Below are 21,946 nucleotides of genomic sequence, written 5' to 3' on the forward strand. Positions count from 1 at the left end.
TCCTCGTACGAGGTTCAACGAATGATTCTTCTCCAGGTTAAGTGTTAGTCTACTTTAAGGGACATGACTTTGAGTGAATTTGAGAAACTACCTAACAAATGTTAATATTTTTACATTTACATTTTCTGCATTTAGCGGACGCTCTTATCCAGAGCGACTAACAGAAGTGCTTCCATAGTAAACATTGCATTTCTCAAGTTTTAGTAAACAACAGTCAAAGAACACAAATCTGCTGAAAGCTGTTAGAACCAAAGTGGGGTTTTTTTTGTTTTTTTGTTTTTTTGGAAATGGAAAAAAAATGTTAGTAAATAGGTACAAGTCAGCTTAAGTGTTTAGTAAAAAGGTGGTTTTTAATCGTTTTTTAAAGACAGCAAGAGACTCAGATGTTCGGACAGACAGAGGAAGTTCATTCCACCACGTGGGTGCTAGAACAGAGAAGAGCCTTGATGCTTGTCTTCCTTTAGTCCTGGGTGGAGGCTCAAGTCGAGCGAGACTAGTGGCTCGGAGGTTGCGTGGTACAGAGCAGGGTTTGATTAGGCCTCGAAGGTAGCTTGGGGCTTAATACCTAACAAATGGTGGAGAATTGCGGACTTTATCCAGGTAAGTGATCTTCTCTAAGATTATTTATCTGTTGAATTGCCGATCTATTTCTCTGTTTTGAGGAAATATTGTGTTGAAATTGTTCAACATTGGGAGTACTGTTCAAAATACGTAGAGATTGGAGAGAAGTTCCAAAGGTACTTATCTGATTACTAGCTGTTTGTTATAAGGATCCTTGTTTATTTTGTGTATTTCCTCTTCCGGTCCTTTTTACTACTATTTTACAGATTTTATAATTCTGTAATTTTGGGAGAGGAGTCATTCCTTGAATTATATTTGTTGGTTACTAACACTGTCTTATTGTCTTGTAAGGAATGGGGACCCAAAATTCCAAAAATAAATATGATTGTCCTAAATTGCATGAAACACCTAAACAATGGCTTGATAGACATTGATTGATTGATTGATTGATTGAGTACTTTATTAATCCCCGAAGGGAAATTGTGGTGTATATAAAAGAATAAAAAAATTAAGACAAATGTAAATACAAGTAAGATATAAAAACTTTAAAAAAAATATATAAAGAAAATAAAATATAATTATATAAAAAATAAGAATATAAAAACATCTAACAGGACAAGAACAAAGAAAACTTCAAACTAAGAAGGGGGGAGCCTAAAGGTGCAGTTACAGACGTGCAATTTGCATTTCATTGTTAACTTTTTTGGAAAACTAAAGCAAGAATAAAATAAAACCTAACACTAAGTTAAATAAACTTATTAAAAGTAGTTTATTCGAGTAGTTGCAGCATGCTAATCATAGCTAGAGGCTAGAGGTGGGGAATTCCACACAATGGCTTAGTCATGTAAACACTGTACTGCACTGTACCGAACAAAAACCTACATTTACTTCAAACCGCGACCATTTCGTGCTACACAAGAGGTTATTAAGTTTTTAAAACTTTTAGTTCTTACCTTGTGTTTGTCAAAAGCAAGAAAAACGTATGTGAGTCGTACAGGGCGGTGAAAAACCGAAAGTAAAAGAGTTTGGTGATATCAGGTCAGCTCAGTGTTTACAGGAAACTTCAATTTATACTGAGAAATCCCGCCCCAGTTCGGATGGCGCAGCTAAAATGATCAACGTTATGCTTTTATATATATTAATATTTCAATATTACACTCATTTTTTGTGTCGTTGAGCTTCTAACGAATTTAAACTTTCGAATGCCGTCGACGGTGTGCTAAAAACATTCGCATTTATTCAGTTTATTCTAGGGCAAACACGTTATCCGTGTTAAGAGAAATGAAAGTGAAAGTTGGAGATTTGAGCCGCTTTAGCCTCGGTGACTTTAGATTCATTTAGCAAAGTAGAAACTCCGAGATGGCGGACGAGTTTCCATTTGCTGTGATAGTCGAAGGTAAATGGAACACCGAATCTTCAAAACTAAAGAACAAGCTTACTCTTTATTTCTCCAGTGTAAAAAAATCTAATGGAGGAGAATGCAGGGTGAAACACGAGGCTTCCGACTCTCAGAGAGCAACAGTGAGCTTCAAATCAGAACAAGGTACCAAACTATTGTTGTATTATATATTTTTAACCTATTTTTCAAAGTAAACACTTTCCTTGAATACACACTTCATTTGACAAACTATAGAACGACCAGAATTGAAACACCCAGCCAATTGTTTTGTTGTTTTTTGTAGCCTGTTTAAAAATGTCTTCTTATGTCTTACACATAAAATCAACCAAAAACCTAAAACATTATACCAGTTGTTTAAAGTAAACACTGTATAAATTGAGACTGACAAACCAAACTAGCTATGTACTTCTTCATAAAGTACACACCTACTTTATTAGACAATGTGGACTGAGACACAAACTTTGCTCTATAGAAAACTAAACTAACAATGTGTATGAATTCAGGTTTTTTACTTGTATAACATGATGGATCAAGTTTCATGTACAATAGATAATTTAAGGCAAATTAAGAATGCCAAATTCAGTTCGATGTCTGTCATGTGTTTTGCTTAATTGCATAAGCAAATTACTATAGATTTATACTGTATATTTCAAGGACTTTGTGTTTCATAAAGTGTGTATACAAGATCTAGATCAGATCACTGCATTTGTGATAATAATAATAAAAACTCCTAACTCCTTGGTCCTCAATTCAACATAAAATCATAAACCTTTATTGCCCCCAAATCAAACCACTTGAAGGTAATGTGAGTATTGTCATTATGCATTATATTCTTTCTTCTTTTCAATAAGAAATATTAAAACATGATTACGCATTTTACATTTTACACTGTCAGAAATAGTACAGTTATACATTTTTAAATTCCTTATTTTTTTATTTACTGGGTGGTCACTGAAATTTAGCACAATTCTTTAATGTAATAAACGGGTTCTATGTGAAGCGTTTGACATTATAACAATCACTTTTTTTATAAACATGAGGCATTTTTACTCATACATTAAATACATTTAAGGAGTTTTGTTAACATAACACAGCCCTTCTCAACCGGGGTGCTGTCAAAAATATTCTGACGTTACCGATATTATGAAATAAATTTAAAATACAAAAAAGTCACCTTATCATGAAAATGTAGACCATTAGCTGCCTCAAACATCAAAATTTGTCTCACACACCCCTTTCCCCATGCTACAACGTCAACGCGCCTCTCATCCATCCCTGCCAGAATAGGGTGATTGTGTGCATCATCCCAGGCTCAGGTTTCCCATTAAGTCATGTTTACCCCTCCCTCCCTAAATGACACTTTATGGTGTGTGTGCGTGTGTGTTAGCAGTCTGAGGGATGCAGAGTGTAAGTTGTTTAATACATTTTTGACTGGGGTGATTTGAGATTTTGCATACTTTTAAAGGGTGCCATGACTGAAAAAAGGTTGAGAAACACTAACACTGTCTTCTATAATAAAATTACTTAAAGTAAAACATACTGAATTTAAAACAACTGAAACAACTTAATTTAAATACAAACTATTAGAAATGTGTACTCTAACCACATTTTTTCTTGTATTTTAGTCAGACAGAATGTTCTTGCAAAAAAACATCATGAGATCAAGTTGGGTGATGTAAGTGTGACCCTTAATGTTCACATTCCTGAATCTGAGGCAGACACTAGTCAGGTAAATAATTATATCTGTATACATTTGTATTGATATTTCTAGTACACAAATTATGCCTAAAATGCTTTATTTATTTATTTATTTTTTAGAAAACAGAGTCTTCAGTCAGCACAAATCAAACAGGTGACTGCTTTTATGACACATCATGGGCTTGCACATCAGATTTTAACCCAGTCTTATTGTTATGTTATTCAGTTTGTGGTTTAGTTTTGAAACACAATGTAGAATTAAGATTAATTAAGTTTTGATCACTAGTCTAGTACATTAACCACTAAGCTACCACTGCAGTGTGGCAACTGTGTTAACAAAGCAAGGTCTATAAAGATGTGGTTTAGTTTCACTGGAGGAACAGTGGCCTGCACAGAGCCAATACTCAACCCCATTAAACTCCCTTGTGATTAATTGAAACATTGATTGAGTCTGGCTTGCGTGTCCAACACCATTGTCTGAACTCAAATACCTTGTTAACTAAATGGACACAAATTCCCACAAACCTGCTTTAATTCAAATTCTGAATTAATGCTCATGGTTTGGAATGGGATGTCCAACAAGCTTAAGGTCTGGTAAAGCCATTATTCTGGCCAGATAGTGTATAGAAATTGCTGAGTCAACTTTGGGGATTTCCTTGCCTATGTGAATGAAGAATTAATACCATGCCTCCATCTAGAGGTGAAAACCTGCAATCTACATGTACACACGTGTTTTCTTTTCACTAAGCATTTGAATTGTTACATTTCGCCTGGTAATCTTATAATACTTATGATGGTAACTGGGAAGAAAACATGAACAGCTGTGGTAGTTGACTTTGTAATCACAATTCTATCAGAGACAGGCTTAATGTACCGCAAAATACATGTATGTTGGTGTAAATGTAACAGATCTATATCTAGTCACACGTGTGTCACTAGCACAATATGTATATTATTAGCAATATGTGAGTATCTGACCTTTAAAACTATTTGAAGTTGATGAACATCCCATTTTAAAACCATGGGCATTTATATTGGTTTGGCCTCCAATTCTCTGGAGAGCTTTCCTCATGCTTACATTTTGTTTATTAGTTATTGGTAAACGATTGACTGGAATGTAAAAAGTTTAAACCCCACCACCACCAAGTTTCCAATGTCAGACCCTTGTGCAACCCTTAAACTTAAGTTATTTGAATCTTACTTTAACTGTAAGCCACTCTTGATAAAAAGAAGTCTGTTAATTTTGTAAACAGAAAAAACATCTGCCAAATATGAAGAACCAGCTACTACTGAATCTGGACCTGCTGAAGGCTCATCACGACGATCAGCTGTGATTGAAAACATCCAGACCATGAATAAGGAGATGCTGGTTATGCTGGTGGAGAATATCCTCAAGAACAGATCTGATTTAAACTTTAAAGTAGAAGTCATCCCTGAAAGCAACTGTGCTGTGGTTACTTTTGCTAAAATAAAAGGTAAACACCGAATATATAATTGTTTATTATTTTTTTTCTGTTTACTTACATTATGATTATTAGCAGTTATATTACCCTGCTTTACTATAAGCAAACTTTTTGTCTTATTTTTTAGATGCAAAAGACTTCATCCTTTTCAGCCCAGACAACTCATTGATTAAAAAGAAGAACCTGAAAACCAGGTTTCTTGAAATGACAACGAAAGTAAAACTTGAGGGTGTACCTCAATAATTATATGAAATCTGTATACATTTGTATTGATATTTCTTGTACACATATGACTAATTATGCCTAAAAAATGCTTTATTTATTTTTTAGAAAACAGAGTCTTCAGTCAGCACAAATCAAACAGGTGACTGCTTTTATGACACATCATGGGCTTGCACATCAGATTTTAACCCAGTCTTATTGTTATTTTTTCAGTTTGTGGTTTAGTTTTGAAATTCAATGTAGAATTAAGATTAATTAAGTTCCGATCACTAGTCTAGTACATTAACCACTAAGCTACCACTGCAGTGTGGCAACTGTGTTAACAAAGCAAGGTCTATAAAGATGTGGTTTAGTTTGCACTGGAGGAACAGTGGCCTGCACAGAGCCAATACTCAACCCCATTAAACTCCCTTGTGATTAATTGAAACATTGATTAAGTCTGGCTTGCGTGTCCAACACCATTGTCTGAACTCAAATGCCTTGTTAACTAAATGGACACAAATTCCCACAAACCTGCTTTAATTCAAATTCTGAATTAATGCTCATGGTTTGGAATGGGATGTCCAACAAGCTTAAGGTCTGATAAAGCCATTATTCTGGCCAGATAGTGTATAGAAATTGCTGAGTCAACTTTGGGGATTTCCTTGCCTATGTGAATGAAGAATTAATACCATGCCTCCATCTAGAGGTGAAAACCTGCAATCTACATGTACACACGTGTTTTCTTTTGACTAAGCATTTGAATTGTTACATTCCGCCTGTTAATCTTATTAATCTTATTATAGACAGGCCTCCAAGAGCCTGTCATGGCTGAAATCAATACATAGACAGGCAATGTTGCTAAATAGCTAGAGCCTTATAATACTTATGATGGTAACTGGGAAGAAAACATGAACAGCTGTGGTAGTTGACTTTGTAATCACAATTCTATCAGAGACAGGCTTAATGTACCACAAAATACATGTATGTTGGTGTTAATGTATCAGATCTACTGTATATCTAGTCACATGTGTGTCACTAGCACAATATGTATATTATTAGCAATATGTTAGTATCTGACCTTTAAAACTATTTGAAGTTGATGAACATCCCATTTTAAAACCATGGGCATTTATATTGGTTTGGCCTCCAATTCCCTGGAGAGCTTTCCTCATGCTTACATTTTGTTTAGTAGTTATTGGTAAACAATTGATTGGAATGTAAAAAGTTTAAACCCCACCACCACCAAGTTTCCAATGTCAGACCCTTGTGCAACCCTTAAACTTAAGTTATTTGAATCTTACTTTAACTGTAAGCCACTCTTGACAAAAGAAGTCTGTTAATTTTGTAAACAGAAAAAACATATGCCAAAGATGAAGAACCAGCTACTACTGAATCTGGACCTGCTGAAGGCTCATCACGACGATCAGCTGTGATTGAAAACATCCAGACCATGAATAAGGAGATGCTGGTTATGCTGGTGGAGAATATCCTCAGGAACAGATCTGATTTAAACTTTAAAGTAGAAGTCATCCCTGAAAGCAACTGTGCTGTGGTTACTTTTGCTAAAATAAAAGGTAAACACATCGAATATATAATTGTTTATTATTTTTTTTCTGTTTACTTACAGTGGTGCTTGAAAGTTTGTGAACCCTTTAGAATTTTCTATATTTCTGCATAAATATGACCTAAAACATCATCAGATTTTCACACAAGTCCTAAAAGTAGATAAAGAGAACCCAGTTAAACAAATGAGACCAAAATATTGTACTTGGTCATTTATTTATTAAGGAAAATGATCCAATATTACATATTTGTGAGTGGCAAACGTATGTGAATCTCTAGGATTCGCAGTTAATTTAAAGGTGAAATTAGAGTCGGGTGACATTTTAATCAATGGGATGACAATCAGGTGTGAGTGGGCACCCTGTTTTATTTAAAGAACAGGGATCTATCAAAGTCTGCTCTTCACAACATGTTTGTGGTAGTGTATCATGGCACGAACAAAGGAGATTTCTGAGGACCTCAGAAAAAGAGTTGTTGATGCTCATCAGGCTGGAAAAGGTTACAAAACCATCTCTAAAGAGTTTGGACTCCACCAATCCACAGTCAGACAGATTGTGTACAAATTGAGGAAATTCAAGACCATTGTTACCCTCCCCAGGAGTGGTCGACCAACAAAGATCACTCCAAGGGCAAGGCGTTTAATAGTCGACGAGGTCACAAAATACCCCAGGGTAACTTCTAAGCAACTGAAGGCCTCTCTCACATTGGCTAATGTTAATGTTTATGAGTCCACCATCAGGAGAACACTGAACAACAATGGTGTGCATGACAGGGTTGCAAGGAGAAAGCCACTGCTCTCCAAAAAGAACATTGCTGCTCGTCTGCAGTTTGCTACAGATCACGTGGACAAGCCAGAAGGCTATTGGAAGAATGTTTTGTGGACGGATGAGACCAAAATAGAACTTTTTGGTTTAAATGAAAAGCGTTATGTTTGGAGAAAGGAAAACGCTGCATTCCAGCATAAGAACCTTATCCCATCTGTGAAACATGGTGGTGGTAGTATCATGGTTTTGGCCTGTTTTGCTGCATCTGGGCCAGGACGGCTTGCCATCATTGATGGAACAATGAATTCTGAATTATATCAGAGAATTCTAAAGGAAAATGTCAGGACATCTGTCCATGAACTGAATCTCAAGAGAAGGTGGGTCATGCAGCAAGACAACGACCCTAAGCACACAAGTCGTTCTACCAAAGAATGGTTAAAGAAGAATAAAGTTAATGTTTTGGAATGGCCAAGTCAAAGTCCTGACCTTAATCCAATCGAAATGTTGTGGAAGGACCTGAAGCGAGCAGTTAATGTGAGGAAACCCACCAACATCCCAGAGTTGAAGCTGTTTTGTACAGAGAAATGGGCTAAAATTTCTCCAAGCCGGTGTGCAGGACTGGAACAGTTACCGGAAATGTTTAGTTTCAGTTATTGCTGCAAAGTGGGGTCACACCTGATACTGAAAGCAAAGGTTCACATACTTTTGCCACTCACAAATATGTAATATTGGATCATTTTCCTCAATAAATAAATGACCAAGTACAATATTTTTGTCTCATTTGTTTAACTGGGTTCTCTTTATCTACTTTTAGGACTGTGAAAATCTGATGATGTTTTAGGTCATATTTATGCAGAAATATAGAAAATTCTAAAGGGTTCACAAACTTTCAAGCACCACTGTACATTATGATTATTAGCAGTTATATTACCCTGCTTTACTATAGGCTGATATGATGAACTTTTCTAAAGCAAACTTTTTGTCTTATTTTTTAGATGCAAAAGACTTCATCCTTCTCAGCCCAGACAACTCATTGATTAAAAAGAAGAACCTAAAAACCAGGTTTCTTGAAATGACAACGAAAGTAAAACTTGAGGATGTACCTACAAACATGAACTCTCTCCATATCACATTGTATTTTGAAAGGTATTGTGAACCCAGTGACCTTCAAATGCTTGATGGTGAACAGTCCGCTATAATCACATTTGAAGACCCTAAAGGTGAGGTCGTGTTTACATTGTGCTTTACATTGTGCTTCATTGTGCAACTTTAAAATGTATGTGCTATAAATTTGCATTCTTAGTGTTATTTAATCATAATTAATGCAACTAAACCCTTGTATTTTTTAGTTGTGAATAAAATTCTCGAAAACTCACATCAGATCAACAAGCAGCCTATAAAGGTATTCCCATACTACGATTGTTTGGGAACGGCTCTCTACGGTGAAGAAAGACCAACTCTGAAACTCCCAGAGGCCTTAACAGAAAATATCGACACGTCTGTCCTAATATACTTTCAAGAACACCAAAAAGCTCTGAAATATATCAGGGACAGTTTGGCTGAACATTTCTGTGATCTGGATCTTAAAGTCCCATGTGTCAAAATTAGCCCTCTACCTTCAATTCTTCAACAAGGTCTAAAGACGAGACAGCTCATCCATTCATGGAGAAAGAGAGCATCTGATGCCTTTACTCACACAGTGTCCAAATATAAATCCATGGAGATTAAGATCGCTAAGAATGTATGGGCTGAATTGGAAGTGGAAATCCGCAAAGTTTTGTCATCTGAGCCTGTTACCCTGGTCTCTTATAAGGATCAGGGAACGATGGTCATAGCAGGCCTCGCAGAAGACGTAGATCGAACTAGGGCTGTTGCACAAAGTGTCATTACTACAATTACTCCAGTGATCCAAAGAGAAAAAGAAAGCATAACAGATAAGATGGACATGACTCCATCCATATATGGGATCACAATGCCAGGTGGTTTGGAGCAGGAAATCTGCAAATGTTTTCCGAAGCTAGAGCTGAAGTACCATACTGAAAGCAGGAAGTTAACTTTCTTTGGACTAAGGCAAGAGGTATTAGAGTCAAAAAATAAGATACTGCAAGAGATGATTGGTCTAAAGAAAAGAATGGTGAAACTACATCCATCTGTTTTTGAGTTTCTGACTAAGGTGGATCAAGAGGAACTGATAAGAGTCATATTTTTATCCAATGGGATCAATGCATCATTCGAAATTAAGGACAACGATGTATATCTTGTTGCCAAAACAGATAAGGATTTGAAGGATGGTGAGGATCAGCTGAAAGAACAGTTAAACAATACATGCTTTGACATCGAGGATACCAATGTGCTCAGGATGGCAGAGTGGCAGGTTCTTCTCACTTCCCTGACAAGCACTTTCAATTCATCAGTATTGACCATTGTATCAGACAGCCAAGTAAAAATTTCTGGCTTTGCTGAATCAGTTAAGGTAGTCCAGAAACAGCTTTCTGAATTTGTACACATCAATGCTCACATTACTGAATTACTTCAGGATAATACGACTATTGTGAAATTCATCAAGGAGCACAAACAGCAAGACTGGTATCAAAAGGTCAAAGATGTGACAGTTGACATTAAAGATGCCACAATTTCATTGGGTGGCCCAAGGCAGTATGTCAACGAGAGTAAGCTCGTCTTCAGTGACCTTCTGTCATCTGTTTACTGCAACAAAGTCAAAATAGATAAACCTGGTGCTAAAAAGTTGTTCAAGAGCAAAGAGTCAATGTTGGTTGCTACAGCAATGACCAGCATGGGATGCTTACTAGAACTAGTAGATGAACTTGACCTCAGTCAGACTGTTCATACCTCGGATAAAGTGAAGATAACAGTAAACAAAGGCGACCTGTGCTTCTATCCAGTTGATGCTGTAGTCAATGCAGCCAATGAGAACCTTCGGCTTGAGGGAGGACTATCAAAGGCACTATCTGATGCTGCGGGGCCACAGCTACAGGATGCCTGTAACGAGATCATTAAAACACGATCACAGCTGAACACAGGGGACGCTGTTCTTACTAAAGCAGGAGGACAGTTGCGTTGCAAATACGTCATTCATGCAGTAGGACCACAGTATAATAATTCTGATCCTCAAAAAGCAGTTGATCTTTTAAAGAAAGCTGTAAAAAATTGTCTGGGGCTTGCTAACAAAGAAAAATGCCAGTTAATTGCCATCCCAGCCATTAGTTCGGGAAACTTTGAATTCCCGTTGGACCTTTGTGCAGGCACTATTGTTGCAGCAATAAAGGAATTCTTTGAATCTGTAAGAGGCTCTAGTTTAACACAAATCTTTCTCATTGACCAAAATGATAAAATCATCAATGCTTTAGAAGCTGCAGTGCAAAAAGTATATGGAAGCACTCCCAAGGTTCATGGGACAACATTCAAGACCATTTTAAACAGGCCGTGGCAAAACCAGCCAAGATCTACAAATGATGGTTCCCTGAGTGCTACTACGAATGAAGGAATAAAAATAAACCTTCATAAGTGCAACATCCAAGATACATCTGTGAGCATTTGTCTTTTTTAATTAATTAGCAATGTATAATTCTTTTAGTAATATCCTCTATATAAATATATATATTTTTTCTCTTGGTCTTTAGTTGGATGTGGTGGTAAACTCTATTTCATCTGATTTGTCCCTTACCCATGGAGAAATCCCAAACGCCATTTCTAAAGCAGCAGGGCCTCAACTTCAAACACTTCTTAACCAGCAGGCTACAGCACCCGCAAGCATTGGGGCAATCTTTGTGACTAGTGGCTGTAATCTGAAAAACAAACAGGTCTTCCATGCTGTGGCACCACACTATAAGCAGGGACAGGGTTTGGAACAGACGGTATACCTATTTTACTACTTTCACCAAACATTAGACATTTTTTCTTTTTTTTTCGTCTTCAGTACATCATTCTGATTGGTTGTTGTGTCTACAGTTGGAAAAGTTGGTGAATGAATGTCTAGTGCTGGCAGAGAAGCAGAAGCAAAGTTCCATCGTCTTTCCTGCCATTGGTACGGGAAAATTGGGTTTCCCAAAGCCAACAGTGGCGTCACTCATGCTGGATTCAGTTGTTAAATTTAGCAAAAACAGGACCTCCAAGCATGTGCAAGAAGTAATGTTTGCTCTCCATCCCACTGACACCAGCACTATCCAGGTAAGTAAGAACAGCCAGTGGAGTTGGAAAGTAAAGCAAGCTTAAAAAAATACATATTCTACATGCTGCACATTTATAAATGCTTGTTTTATATTTAGGTCTTTTCAGATGAGTTCAAGCTAAAGTTTAACATCCAGTCACCCTCAACAAGCAGCTCCAGTGAAGGTGCACTGTTGTTTTAAATGAAATTTTTAAACTTTTGCTAGCTCTTTTAATTTATCTGTAAGTAATATTTACAATGTTTTATATTCTTAATTATTAGGTTACTTTTCAAAAATCACCTCACCAAAGACTGGGATTTATGAAACCAAGGTGGGAGAAGTTGTGCTGCAGGTTCTCGCTGGTGACATCACTAAAGAGACTACTGATGTTATTGTAAACTCAACCAATGATGACTTTACACTAAAATCAGGTAAGAGTTATGTACAGTGTATCACAAAAGTGAGTACACCCCTCACATTTCTGCAAATATTTTATTATATCTTTTCATGGGACGACACTATAGACATGAAACTTGGATATAATTTAGAGTAGTCAGTGTACAACTTGTATAGCAGTGTAGATTTACTGTCTTCTGAAAATAACTCAACACACAGCCATTAATGTCTAAATGGCTGGCAACATAAGTGAGTACACCCCACAGTGAACATGTCCAAATTGTGCCCAAAGTGTCAATATTTTGTGTGACCACCATTATTATCACTGCCTTAACCCTCCTGGGCATGGAATTCACCAGAGCTGCACAGGTTGCTACTGGAATCCTCTTCCACTCCTCCATGATGACATCACGGAGCTGGTGGATGTTAAACACCTTGAACTCCTCCACCTTCCACTTGAGGATGCGCCACAGGTGCTCAATTGGGTTTAGTCCATCACCTTTACCTTCAGCTTCCTCAGCAAGGCAGTTGTCATCTTGGAGGTTGTGTTTGGGGTCGTTATCCTGTTGGAAAACTGCCATGAGGCCCAGTTTTCGAAGGGAGGGGATCATGCTCTGTTTCAGAATGTCACAGTACATGTTGGAATTCATGTTTCCCTCAATGAACCGCAGCTCCCCAGGGCCAGCAACACTCATGCAGCCCAAGACCATGATGCTACCACCACCATGCTTGACTGTAGGCAAGATACAGTTGTCTTGGTACTTCTCACCAGGGCGCCGCCACACATGCTGGACACCATCTGAGCCAAACAAGTTTATCTTGGTCTCGTCAGACCACAGGGCATTCCAGTAATCCATGTTCTTGGACTGCTTGTCTTCAGCAAACTGTTTGCTGGCTTTCTTGTGCGTCAGCTTCCTTCTGGGATGACGACCATGCAGACCAAGTTGATGCAGTGTGCGGCGTATGGTCTGAGCACTGACAGGCTGACCTCCCACATCTTCAACCTCTGCAGCAATGCTGGCAGCACTCATGTGTCTATTTTTTAAAGCCAACCTCTGGATATGACGCCAAACACGTGGACTCAACTTCTTTGGTCGACCCTGGCGAAGCCTGTTCCGAGTGGAACCTGTCCTGGAAAACCGCTGTATGACCTTGGCCACCATGCTGTAGCTCAGTTTCAGGGTGTTAGCAATCTTCTTATAGCCCAGGCCATCTTTGTGGAGAGCAACAATTCTATTTCTCACATCCTCAGAGAGTTCTTAGCCATGAGGTGCCATGTTGAATATCCAGTGGCCAGTATGAGAGAATTGTACCCAAAACACCAAATTTAACAGCCCTGCTCCCCATTTACACCTGGGATTTTGACACATGACACCAGGGAGGGACAACGACACATTTGGGCACAATTTGGACATGTTCACTGTGGGGTGTACTCACTTATGTTGCCAGCCATTTAGACATTAATGGCTGTGTGTTGAGTTATTTTTAGAAGACAGTAAATCTACACTGCTATACAAGCTGTACACTGACTACTCTAAGTTATATCCAAGTTTCATGTCTATAGTGTTGTCCCATGAAAAGATATAATGAAATATTTGCAGAAATGTGAGGGGTGTACTCACTTTTGTGATACACTGTATATATACACCGATCAGCTTTGTTTCTACACTCACTGTCCATTTTATCAGCTCCACTTACCATATAGAAGCACTTTGTAGCTCTACAATTACTGACTGTAGTCCAACTGGTTCTCTGCATGCTTTGTTAGCCCCCATTTATGCTGTTCTTAATGGTCAGGACTCTCCCAGGACCACTACAGAGTAGGTATTATTTGGGTGGTGGATCATTCTCAGCACTGCAGTGACACTGACATGGTGGTGGTGTGTTAGTGTGTGTTGTGCTGGAATGAGTGGATAAGACACAGCAGTGCTGATGGAGTTTTGACCAACTCAAACAGCAGCAGTAGATGAGCGATCATCTCTGACTATACATCTACAAGTTGGACCAACTAGGTAGGAGTGTCTAATAGAGTGGACAGTGAGTGGACACAGTATGTAAAAACTCCAGCAGCGCTGCTGTGTCTGATCGACTCATACCAGCACAACACACAGTAACACACCACCACCATGTCAGTGTTACTGCAGTGCTGAGAATGATCCACCACCTAAATAATACCTGCTCTGTGGTGGTCCTGGGAGGGTCCTGACCATTGAAGAAGGTCACAAACAAAATTTGGGAGAAGGCTCCTTCCTGTTGTAGTATGAATTTACCCAGGTGCAAAAAGTGAGTGGTTAAACAAAATTGGTGTAGCTGTTATAGCTGCAAAACAAGCAGGTGACTAAATATTAATGGCAATGATTTTTGAATGAAGAGTTCAACAACTTTGGTCAGGTTTTTCATTTCATTATTATTATTTATGTGTTTTTATTATACAGTATATAGTGTAGATGTTTCAGAACATACACCCTATCATTTAGATATATTAACAGACATTTCTACTACTGAACATTCTTTTGAAAACTAAAGTATAGTGTGTTTCTTAAGGTGTCTCAAAAGCTATTTTGGATGCAGCTGGGGCAAATGTTGAGGCTGAATGCAAGCAGCTTGGTGAGAAACATTTACAGATCTAAAATCCATTTTTGAAGATGTCATTTTTTTGTGATTAACATTGCATTTTGTTCTTTACAATTTACAGGAACACAGAATAACAACGGTCTGATTGTGACTCAGCAGGGCAATCTGCAATGCAAAAAAATAATTCATGTTTCAGCAAAAAGTAATCCTACAATAATCAATGAACGAGTCAAACAAGCACTGGAAATGTCTGTGCAGCAAAACTTCACCTCCATTGCCTTTCCTGCCATTGGCACAGGTAGGCTCTCACTGCTTTATTGATACAATATATATTGATTAACCATTGACAAGCCTTATGATTTATTAATAAGCTTTATGTGTCACTCAGAGATACGTTATCATGTATGCTTTTGAGTTAATAATGCATTTCCAATAAGTCATGTGACCTCAAACAAAGTTATTTACTACCATTTAAAAGTTATTGACTATATGACTACTACCAGTGTGCTAGCTGTGTAAAGCTTCTCCAGTAAAGATGTGTAATATCTCATTTCTTATATTATAGGTCAAGGTGGTGCTAATCCAGGCCAGGTTGCAGACTCAATGCTGGATGCTTTTGGGGATTTTGCAACCAAGACTCCTCAGTCCTCCCTCAAACTAGTGCGCTTTGTGATCTTTCAGGCCCCAATGTTGAACGACTTCTACCAAAGCATGTTGCAAAAAATAGTAACTAGCCCCCAGAAAAACAGGGATACCTTTCAGAGATCAGGCTTAAGAAGATGTAAGTCTTTTGTGTTTCTTTTTATCTATAACCCCAAATCAGAAAAGTTGGGACAGCATGGAAAATGCAAATAATAAAAAAAAACTTTCTTACATTTACTTTGACTTTTATTTGATTGCAGACAGTATAAACCTGAGATATTTCATGTTTTGTCTGGTCAACTTCATTTCATTTATGAATAAACATCCATTCCTGCATTTCAGGCCACCACATTCTAAAAAAAGTTGGGACAGTAAAGCATTTACTACTTTGTAATGTTGCTATTCCTTTTCACCACACTTAAAAGACGTTTTGGCACCGAGGACACCAAGTGATTTAGTGTTTTAGCTTTTATTTTGTCTCATTCTTCCTGCAAACATGTCTTAAGATGTGCAACAACAGGTTGTCGTTTTTGCATTTTTTATTTCAAAATCCTCCACACATTCTATATTGGGGACAGGTCAGGACTGCAGGCAGGCCAGTCCAGTACCCGTACCCTCTTGTGGTTTTGCATTGTCTTGCTGAGAAATGCATGGATGTCCCTGAAAAAGATGACATATGTTGCTCTATGCACATGTGGCGTTCAGGTTAAGTTTGTACCTGTGGCCTTTACACACTGAAATTCCTCCCGATTCCTTAAATCGTTTAATGATATTATGCACTGTAGAGGGAGAAATATGCAAATCCCTTCTAATCTTTCATTGAGGTACATTGTTTTCAATTATTTTCTCACACATTTGTTGACAAACTGGAGATTCTCTGATCATCTTTGCTTATCAAAGACTCAGCCTTTCGTGGATGCTGCTTTTGGTAATCATGGTACCAAACCATGATTGTTTGAAATCACATCATTATTTAGTTTTTTAACCTCATTACTAGCCCTAAATTGCCTCCATCCTCCATTTTTTGGAATGTGTTGCAGGTCTGTAATGCAGGAATGGAGGTATATTAACAAACTGTCTGCAATCAAATAAAAGTCAAAGTAAATGTAAGGAACACTGCATTTTTATATTATTAGCATTTTCCATACTGTCCCAACTTTTTTCTGATTTGGGGTTGTAATTTTATAATGCTCATATGCATAAATAAACAATAAATGAAACAAAACATCCACTGCGATCAAGTTTCTCTCTACCAAATAATATTATTATATTCATATTGCGTGTCTCTTACTTATTAGCATTTTTATTGCTTCTATGATTAACAGATCAATCAATGTACCAACTGCAGGACATTGGATTTGAAATTGAGGAAAAGGTGGTGGATGCAGCTTTGTTCTCCATCTGTGGGCCCTCTCAAAATGCTGTGGCCGAAACCAAGCAGTGGCTAGAGAAATACATCTCAGATGAACATGGGTTTCAATCCATATCCGATCCACTGATCTACAGCCTGTCTGATAAAGACCAACAGCGTATCAAAGACCTTCAAAGAACTTTGGCTGTTATTGTAAAAAAGACAAACAATGCTCAGGGGGCAACAGCAGCAAACTCCGAAGGGGTCACACTAACAGTTGAGGGCCTCACTAAGGACGTTTTGGTGGTTGTAGGTGAAATCCAGGCAATGCTCAGAACAGCCAGGGATGAGCGGGAACTGCAGAAAGACATGGAGACAGCAAGTGACCTTGTAGACTGGCAATTCAAACAGAGTGGCAAGTTCACCAGCTTCAACCAAAAAACGAATTATGATTTGGAACAATCATTCCTTCAAAATGCTGCCCAAGTGGATATTACCTTTCAAGGTTCAGTGTACAAAGTCACACTACCGGATGGTCCTGCTGTGAGTGGTGGTAATCAGATGGAAATCAGACGTATTGACAAAAAAGGTACATGAACTTCTTGGTCTTCGAAATGTGCTTTTGTTTAAATCCACAGATTACTTACCCAGTATGGAAGAAATAATTAGCTAAAATCATTAAACAAAATGTACTTTTTGCTCATAGCCAATGAGGGTCTCCCAGAGGAATGGGACGCAATGACTGATGAGCTGTACAAGGTGTGTCCTCTTCAATCTGACAGCAATGAGTACAAAGACGTTCTTCAACTCTTTAGAAAAACCTGCCAAAATAATGTTCTTAAGGTATGAACTATCTATATAATAACCTTGTAATCAACCACCAAGCTCTTCCTGATGTCTGATGTTCAGTTTAAATTATTTATTGGTCTTGTAGATTGAACGGATACAGAATCCTGGCATGTGGAAGAACTACCAAAATAACAAGCAAGTCATGGAACAGAAAAATGGCCATCAGAACAACGAGAAGAGGCTTTTTCATGGAACCAGAGAGGATTCAAAAGAGCACATCAATAAGAGTGGATTTAATCGCAGCTATGCAGGGCTTAATGGTACTAAGAAGTATTTAGACTTTTCTAAACATAATTCAGTCCAGAATTTTTGGTTTCTGTACCTTTCCCTAATGTCTTTTGTTTGTTCATTGCAGCTACAGCCTTTGGAAAAGGCACCTACTTTGCGCTTAATGCAAGCTACTCTGCACAGAACACATATTCATTACCAAATGCACAAGGAGAAAAGCACATGTATTTATGCAGAGTTCTTTCTGGAGACTACACAGCTGGAAATTCTACAATGATCGTTCCTCCAAACAAAAGCACGAACACCTTAGATCAATACGATACTGTAGTGGATAACCCTGCAGGTCCAACCATCTTTGTGGTGTTCCGTGATTACCATGCTTATCCAGAGTACTTAATCACGTTTACATAACCTGCAAACTAAGAAGTGTTTTGAGTTAAATTCTTAAATCTGGTTGATTCTACTATCACAAGACTGAATATAGAAAAACGATCCACCGATTGGTTATTTTATCAAGACGTGACTTTATGATGCTGATATTACATTTAACCCAATGAGGCGTTAAACAAATATCTTTGGGGAAAATCTGTAATTAGGAACAAATACTGTCTAACTAAAACACCTTTTTTAGTAAATTAGTAGCATGACTGCTATTGGGTGCTAGACTGGTCTGTTCCAGCTCTGAGCATTACTGAGTCAAGTCATCAGTTAATGAAGACAAGATATACCTGGTTTGGGAGAAAACGTCAAGCGGCTCACAACTATGCACTTATTTACCTTGTTTATTTGTGTTATTAAGTCAGAACTGTTTATTATGACCACAAGAATACTTAGAATGCTTTCCCAATTTTCATAAATCTATCATTGTATGAACAGATTATTTAGGATTGCTTTTATGATGCTGATATTACATTTAGCCAAAACAATGTGGAGTGGGGAAAATCTGTATTTAGGAAACATTGAACAAATACTGTCTAACTAAAACACCTTCTCAAGAATGGAACTTAAGGTGTGTTATTAGTAAATTAGTGGCCTTATTAAGAAAATTGTGTTTTATAGACACGATTATTGGTACAAGCCTGTACGAGATTCAGCAGACTTTGGAGATTGTTCTGATCAAACACACCTGATTCACCTCACATACTGGACTCTAAACCCTGCTGTATGACTTAACTTAATGGTTTGCTAAAACTGTACCACTGTTGACCCATTACATATGAAAAATATGTTTCTTGTATGTTTAGTGAATACAACTTTGACTGTATGACTGTTTTTGAGAGTGATTTTACTTGTACTGTTTACTAAATTAGTCTTGATTATAGCACCGACTTTTGTTACTTTCAAAAGTGAAGTAATGTGTTTTGAAATTCTGCTGCTACTGTTATTAATGTCCTTATTAATATAGTTCTGATAATCCTTATAGAGTTTACATTGCATTTACTAGAGCATGATCCTGATATTAACTTGAATTGCAAAGCTCAGGTTTATAGCTCAGCTCTTACATACTGTTTAGATGTAACATACTTGGAGGAACACGCTATACTCAAGCGTTTTTCCACCGCTTATGCATGCTGACAATTTTGATGTATTTCACATTATATTTCCTATAGCATAATACTGACATACACTGATCAGCCATAACATTAAAACCACATCCTTGTTTCTACACGCACTGTTCATTTTATCAGCTCCACTTACCATTTAGGAGCACTTTGTAGTTCTACAATTACTGACTGTAGTCCATCTGTTTCTCGACATGTCATTTTAACCTGCTGTTTTTCTCAGCACTACAGTGACAATGACATGGGGGTTGTGTGTTAGTGTGTGTTGTGCTGGTATGAGTGGATCAGACACATCAGCGCTGCTGGAGTTTTTAAATACCGTGTCCACTCACTGTCCACTCTATTAGACACTCCTACCAAGTTTGTAGATGTAAAGTCAGAGACGATTGCTCATCTATTGCTGCTGTTTGAGTTGGTCATCTTCTAGACCTTCATCAGTGGTCACAGTACGTGGCCCACGGGGTGCTGTTGGCTGGATATATTTTTGGTTGGTGGACACATTCCAGCAGTGACAATGAGGTGTTTCAAAACTCCAGCAGCACTGCTGTGTCTGAACTAATTGTAGAACTACAAAGTGCTTCTATATGGTAAGTGGAGCTGATAAAATGGACAGTGAGTGTGGAAACAAGGAGGTGGTTTTAATGTTATGGCTGATCGGTGTAAGCCTGAAATACATAACTTGGATTTCAGCTCAACTCTTAAACTCTTAACAAGAGGTAACATGCTCAGAGGAACACACTATACTCAGGTGTTTTTCTACCACTTATGCACGCTTAAGCTTTTTTTTCCTAGTTTAGGGCTAACACATTTAGCAGCAATGTTTATGCTTATTTCTTACTGACAACACCCAATCCTTACGTGTTACAACAGCATGACTGCTATTGGGTGCTAGACTGGCCTGTTTCAGCTCTGAGCATTATTGAGTCAAGTCATCAGTTAATGAGGACAAGATATACCTGGTTTGGGAAAAAATTTTTAGGTGACTCACAACTATGCACTTATTTACCCTGTTTACATGTGTTATTAAGTCAGAACTGTTTATTTTGACTTCAAGAATGCTTAGTCTGTCTTTCAAATGTTATTATAGTTTAGGTAAATTAGCCATATTTAGAAATGACAAGGTAAATCAACAATTCACTGGTCTGCCTTTAAATCCATCTGTATAATTAGACATTAGAAGATGCAAACTGAAGAAGCACTCATGTTCTGAGTATTTCTTGTAAGCGTTGGCCCCAAAATGCCTCTATTTCTATCAACAAATATTACTGGTGTTTGCATCAACATAGAGTCTGGTAGTGATATTACTAGTGCTACCAAAGCTTGTATAGAAAATTGGCTGCAGCTTTGCATGAATTTTGATGAATAAAACTTCATTCTGCAAACACATCACATGGCTGTTTCAGTCCTGATTCATTTAAGGACAGTGGTTTAAAAGCTTTAACCATAGAATTGTATCAAATGTATTGCAGCTGAGCTTACAATGCACCTTACATGGTTCACAACTCTTCTCTCTAGCCAAAACTGTATTACACATCTGTAGGCTAATAAGGAAATAATCTAAAACTGAGCCAAATACCAGAAGAAGCAAAACGTCCAGAAGGGTGTTCCAAAAATCATACATAAGAGACAGCAGTGTCATGCACAATGTATTTAAACTCGGTGAAATAATACAAAGGGATAATTAAGGATTTAAGATCAAAACTGGTTTTAAGGAAAAAATAAAGCATGGTTCACAAATACCAAATGTGACTGATGACATTAAAATAAAGGTGATGATGGCCTCCGATGAACAGGTGGAATGGTTGAATGTCTTTCTTTTGATAACAATGACAATGTATAGTGGTGAAATTTGTTTGCTTTCTGGTCAACCTAATTGAATAACAGTTGGATATTTAAAAATCTGTCGATTTTTAATAAAATAACCCTTATAAATCAGAAATGGTTCCTTAATTGATTTTTTTAACTTTCTGTACTTTGCATTTCTGACCAAGTAAAAGTGGCCAAAGTTGCCATTCTGGTTCTTGTAGACACCCTGCCAGTGTTTGGCTGTTAACTGATCCATTTGCAACACTGACATATTTACGTACGTTAGCATTAACGTACTGTGCTTTTACAGTTCAAAAGTTGATAATTATAATTATTACACTGGTGAATGTTACATTTCTGGTGGTTGGTGGTGGGGCTTTAGCGTAAAGCTGAGTCTAACTTGTCAGTCCAAAATATCCATTAGCGTTGAATTTGATTGAGATCTGGTGAGTCAACAGACCCTCTTACTATACCTTTAACTCTTTCCTTCAACTCTTCTAAGCATAACTATTTTCCAATGAGGTGTTTCTTCTCATAATGTGTTCAAATTAAAAGACCTTCAGTTTGGTTATTTGGGACATAAGTGATAGATTAAGTTTGATTTGATCCAGAATCCATTTGTTTGTCTTCTTTGCCATCCATGACACTCTTAGAAGGCATAGATTTTCTTCATGTCTGGCTTTTTATTGTCCAGCTGTAAAGAACCACTGAGAAGAC

At 37.6% G+C, this 21,946-nt stretch overlaps 1 protein-coding gene across 1 annotated transcript; it reads left to right on the forward strand.

Annotated features, from left to right (window-relative positions):
* The first annotated feature begins 1,799 nt into the window (after positions 1-1,799).
* parp14rs1 (poly(ADP-ribose) polymerase family member 14-related sequence 1) lies at positions 1,800-19,125 on the forward strand. Its single transcript, XM_063005867.1, has 20 exons — positions 1,800-2,104; positions 3,586-3,689; positions 3,779-3,812; positions 4,912-5,133; positions 5,249-5,337; positions 5,452-5,485; positions 6,678-6,899; positions 8,648-8,872; positions 9,002-11,199; positions 11,294-11,527; positions 11,622-11,840; positions 11,939-12,005; positions 12,103-12,252; positions 14,762-14,824; positions 14,913-15,089; positions 15,357-15,572; positions 16,759-17,373; positions 17,491-17,627; positions 17,719-17,893; positions 17,989-19,125. Exons 1-20 carry the CDS (start codon positions 1,921-1,923, stop codon positions 18,270-18,272), a joined length of 5,649 nt encoding a protein of 1,882 aa, XP_062861937.1. The 5' UTR covers positions 1,800-1,920; the 3' UTR covers positions 18,273-19,125.
* Positions 19,126-21,946: the final 2,821 nt, after the last annotated feature.

Source organism: Trichomycterus rosablanca, chromosome 12 (assembly GCF_030014385.1).
Source record: "Trichomycterus rosablanca isolate fTriRos1 chromosome 12, fTriRos1.hap1, whole genome shotgun sequence".
In the NCBI taxonomy this organism is placed as follows: domain Eukaryota; kingdom Metazoa; phylum Chordata; class Actinopteri; order Siluriformes; family Trichomycteridae; genus Trichomycterus; species Trichomycterus rosablanca.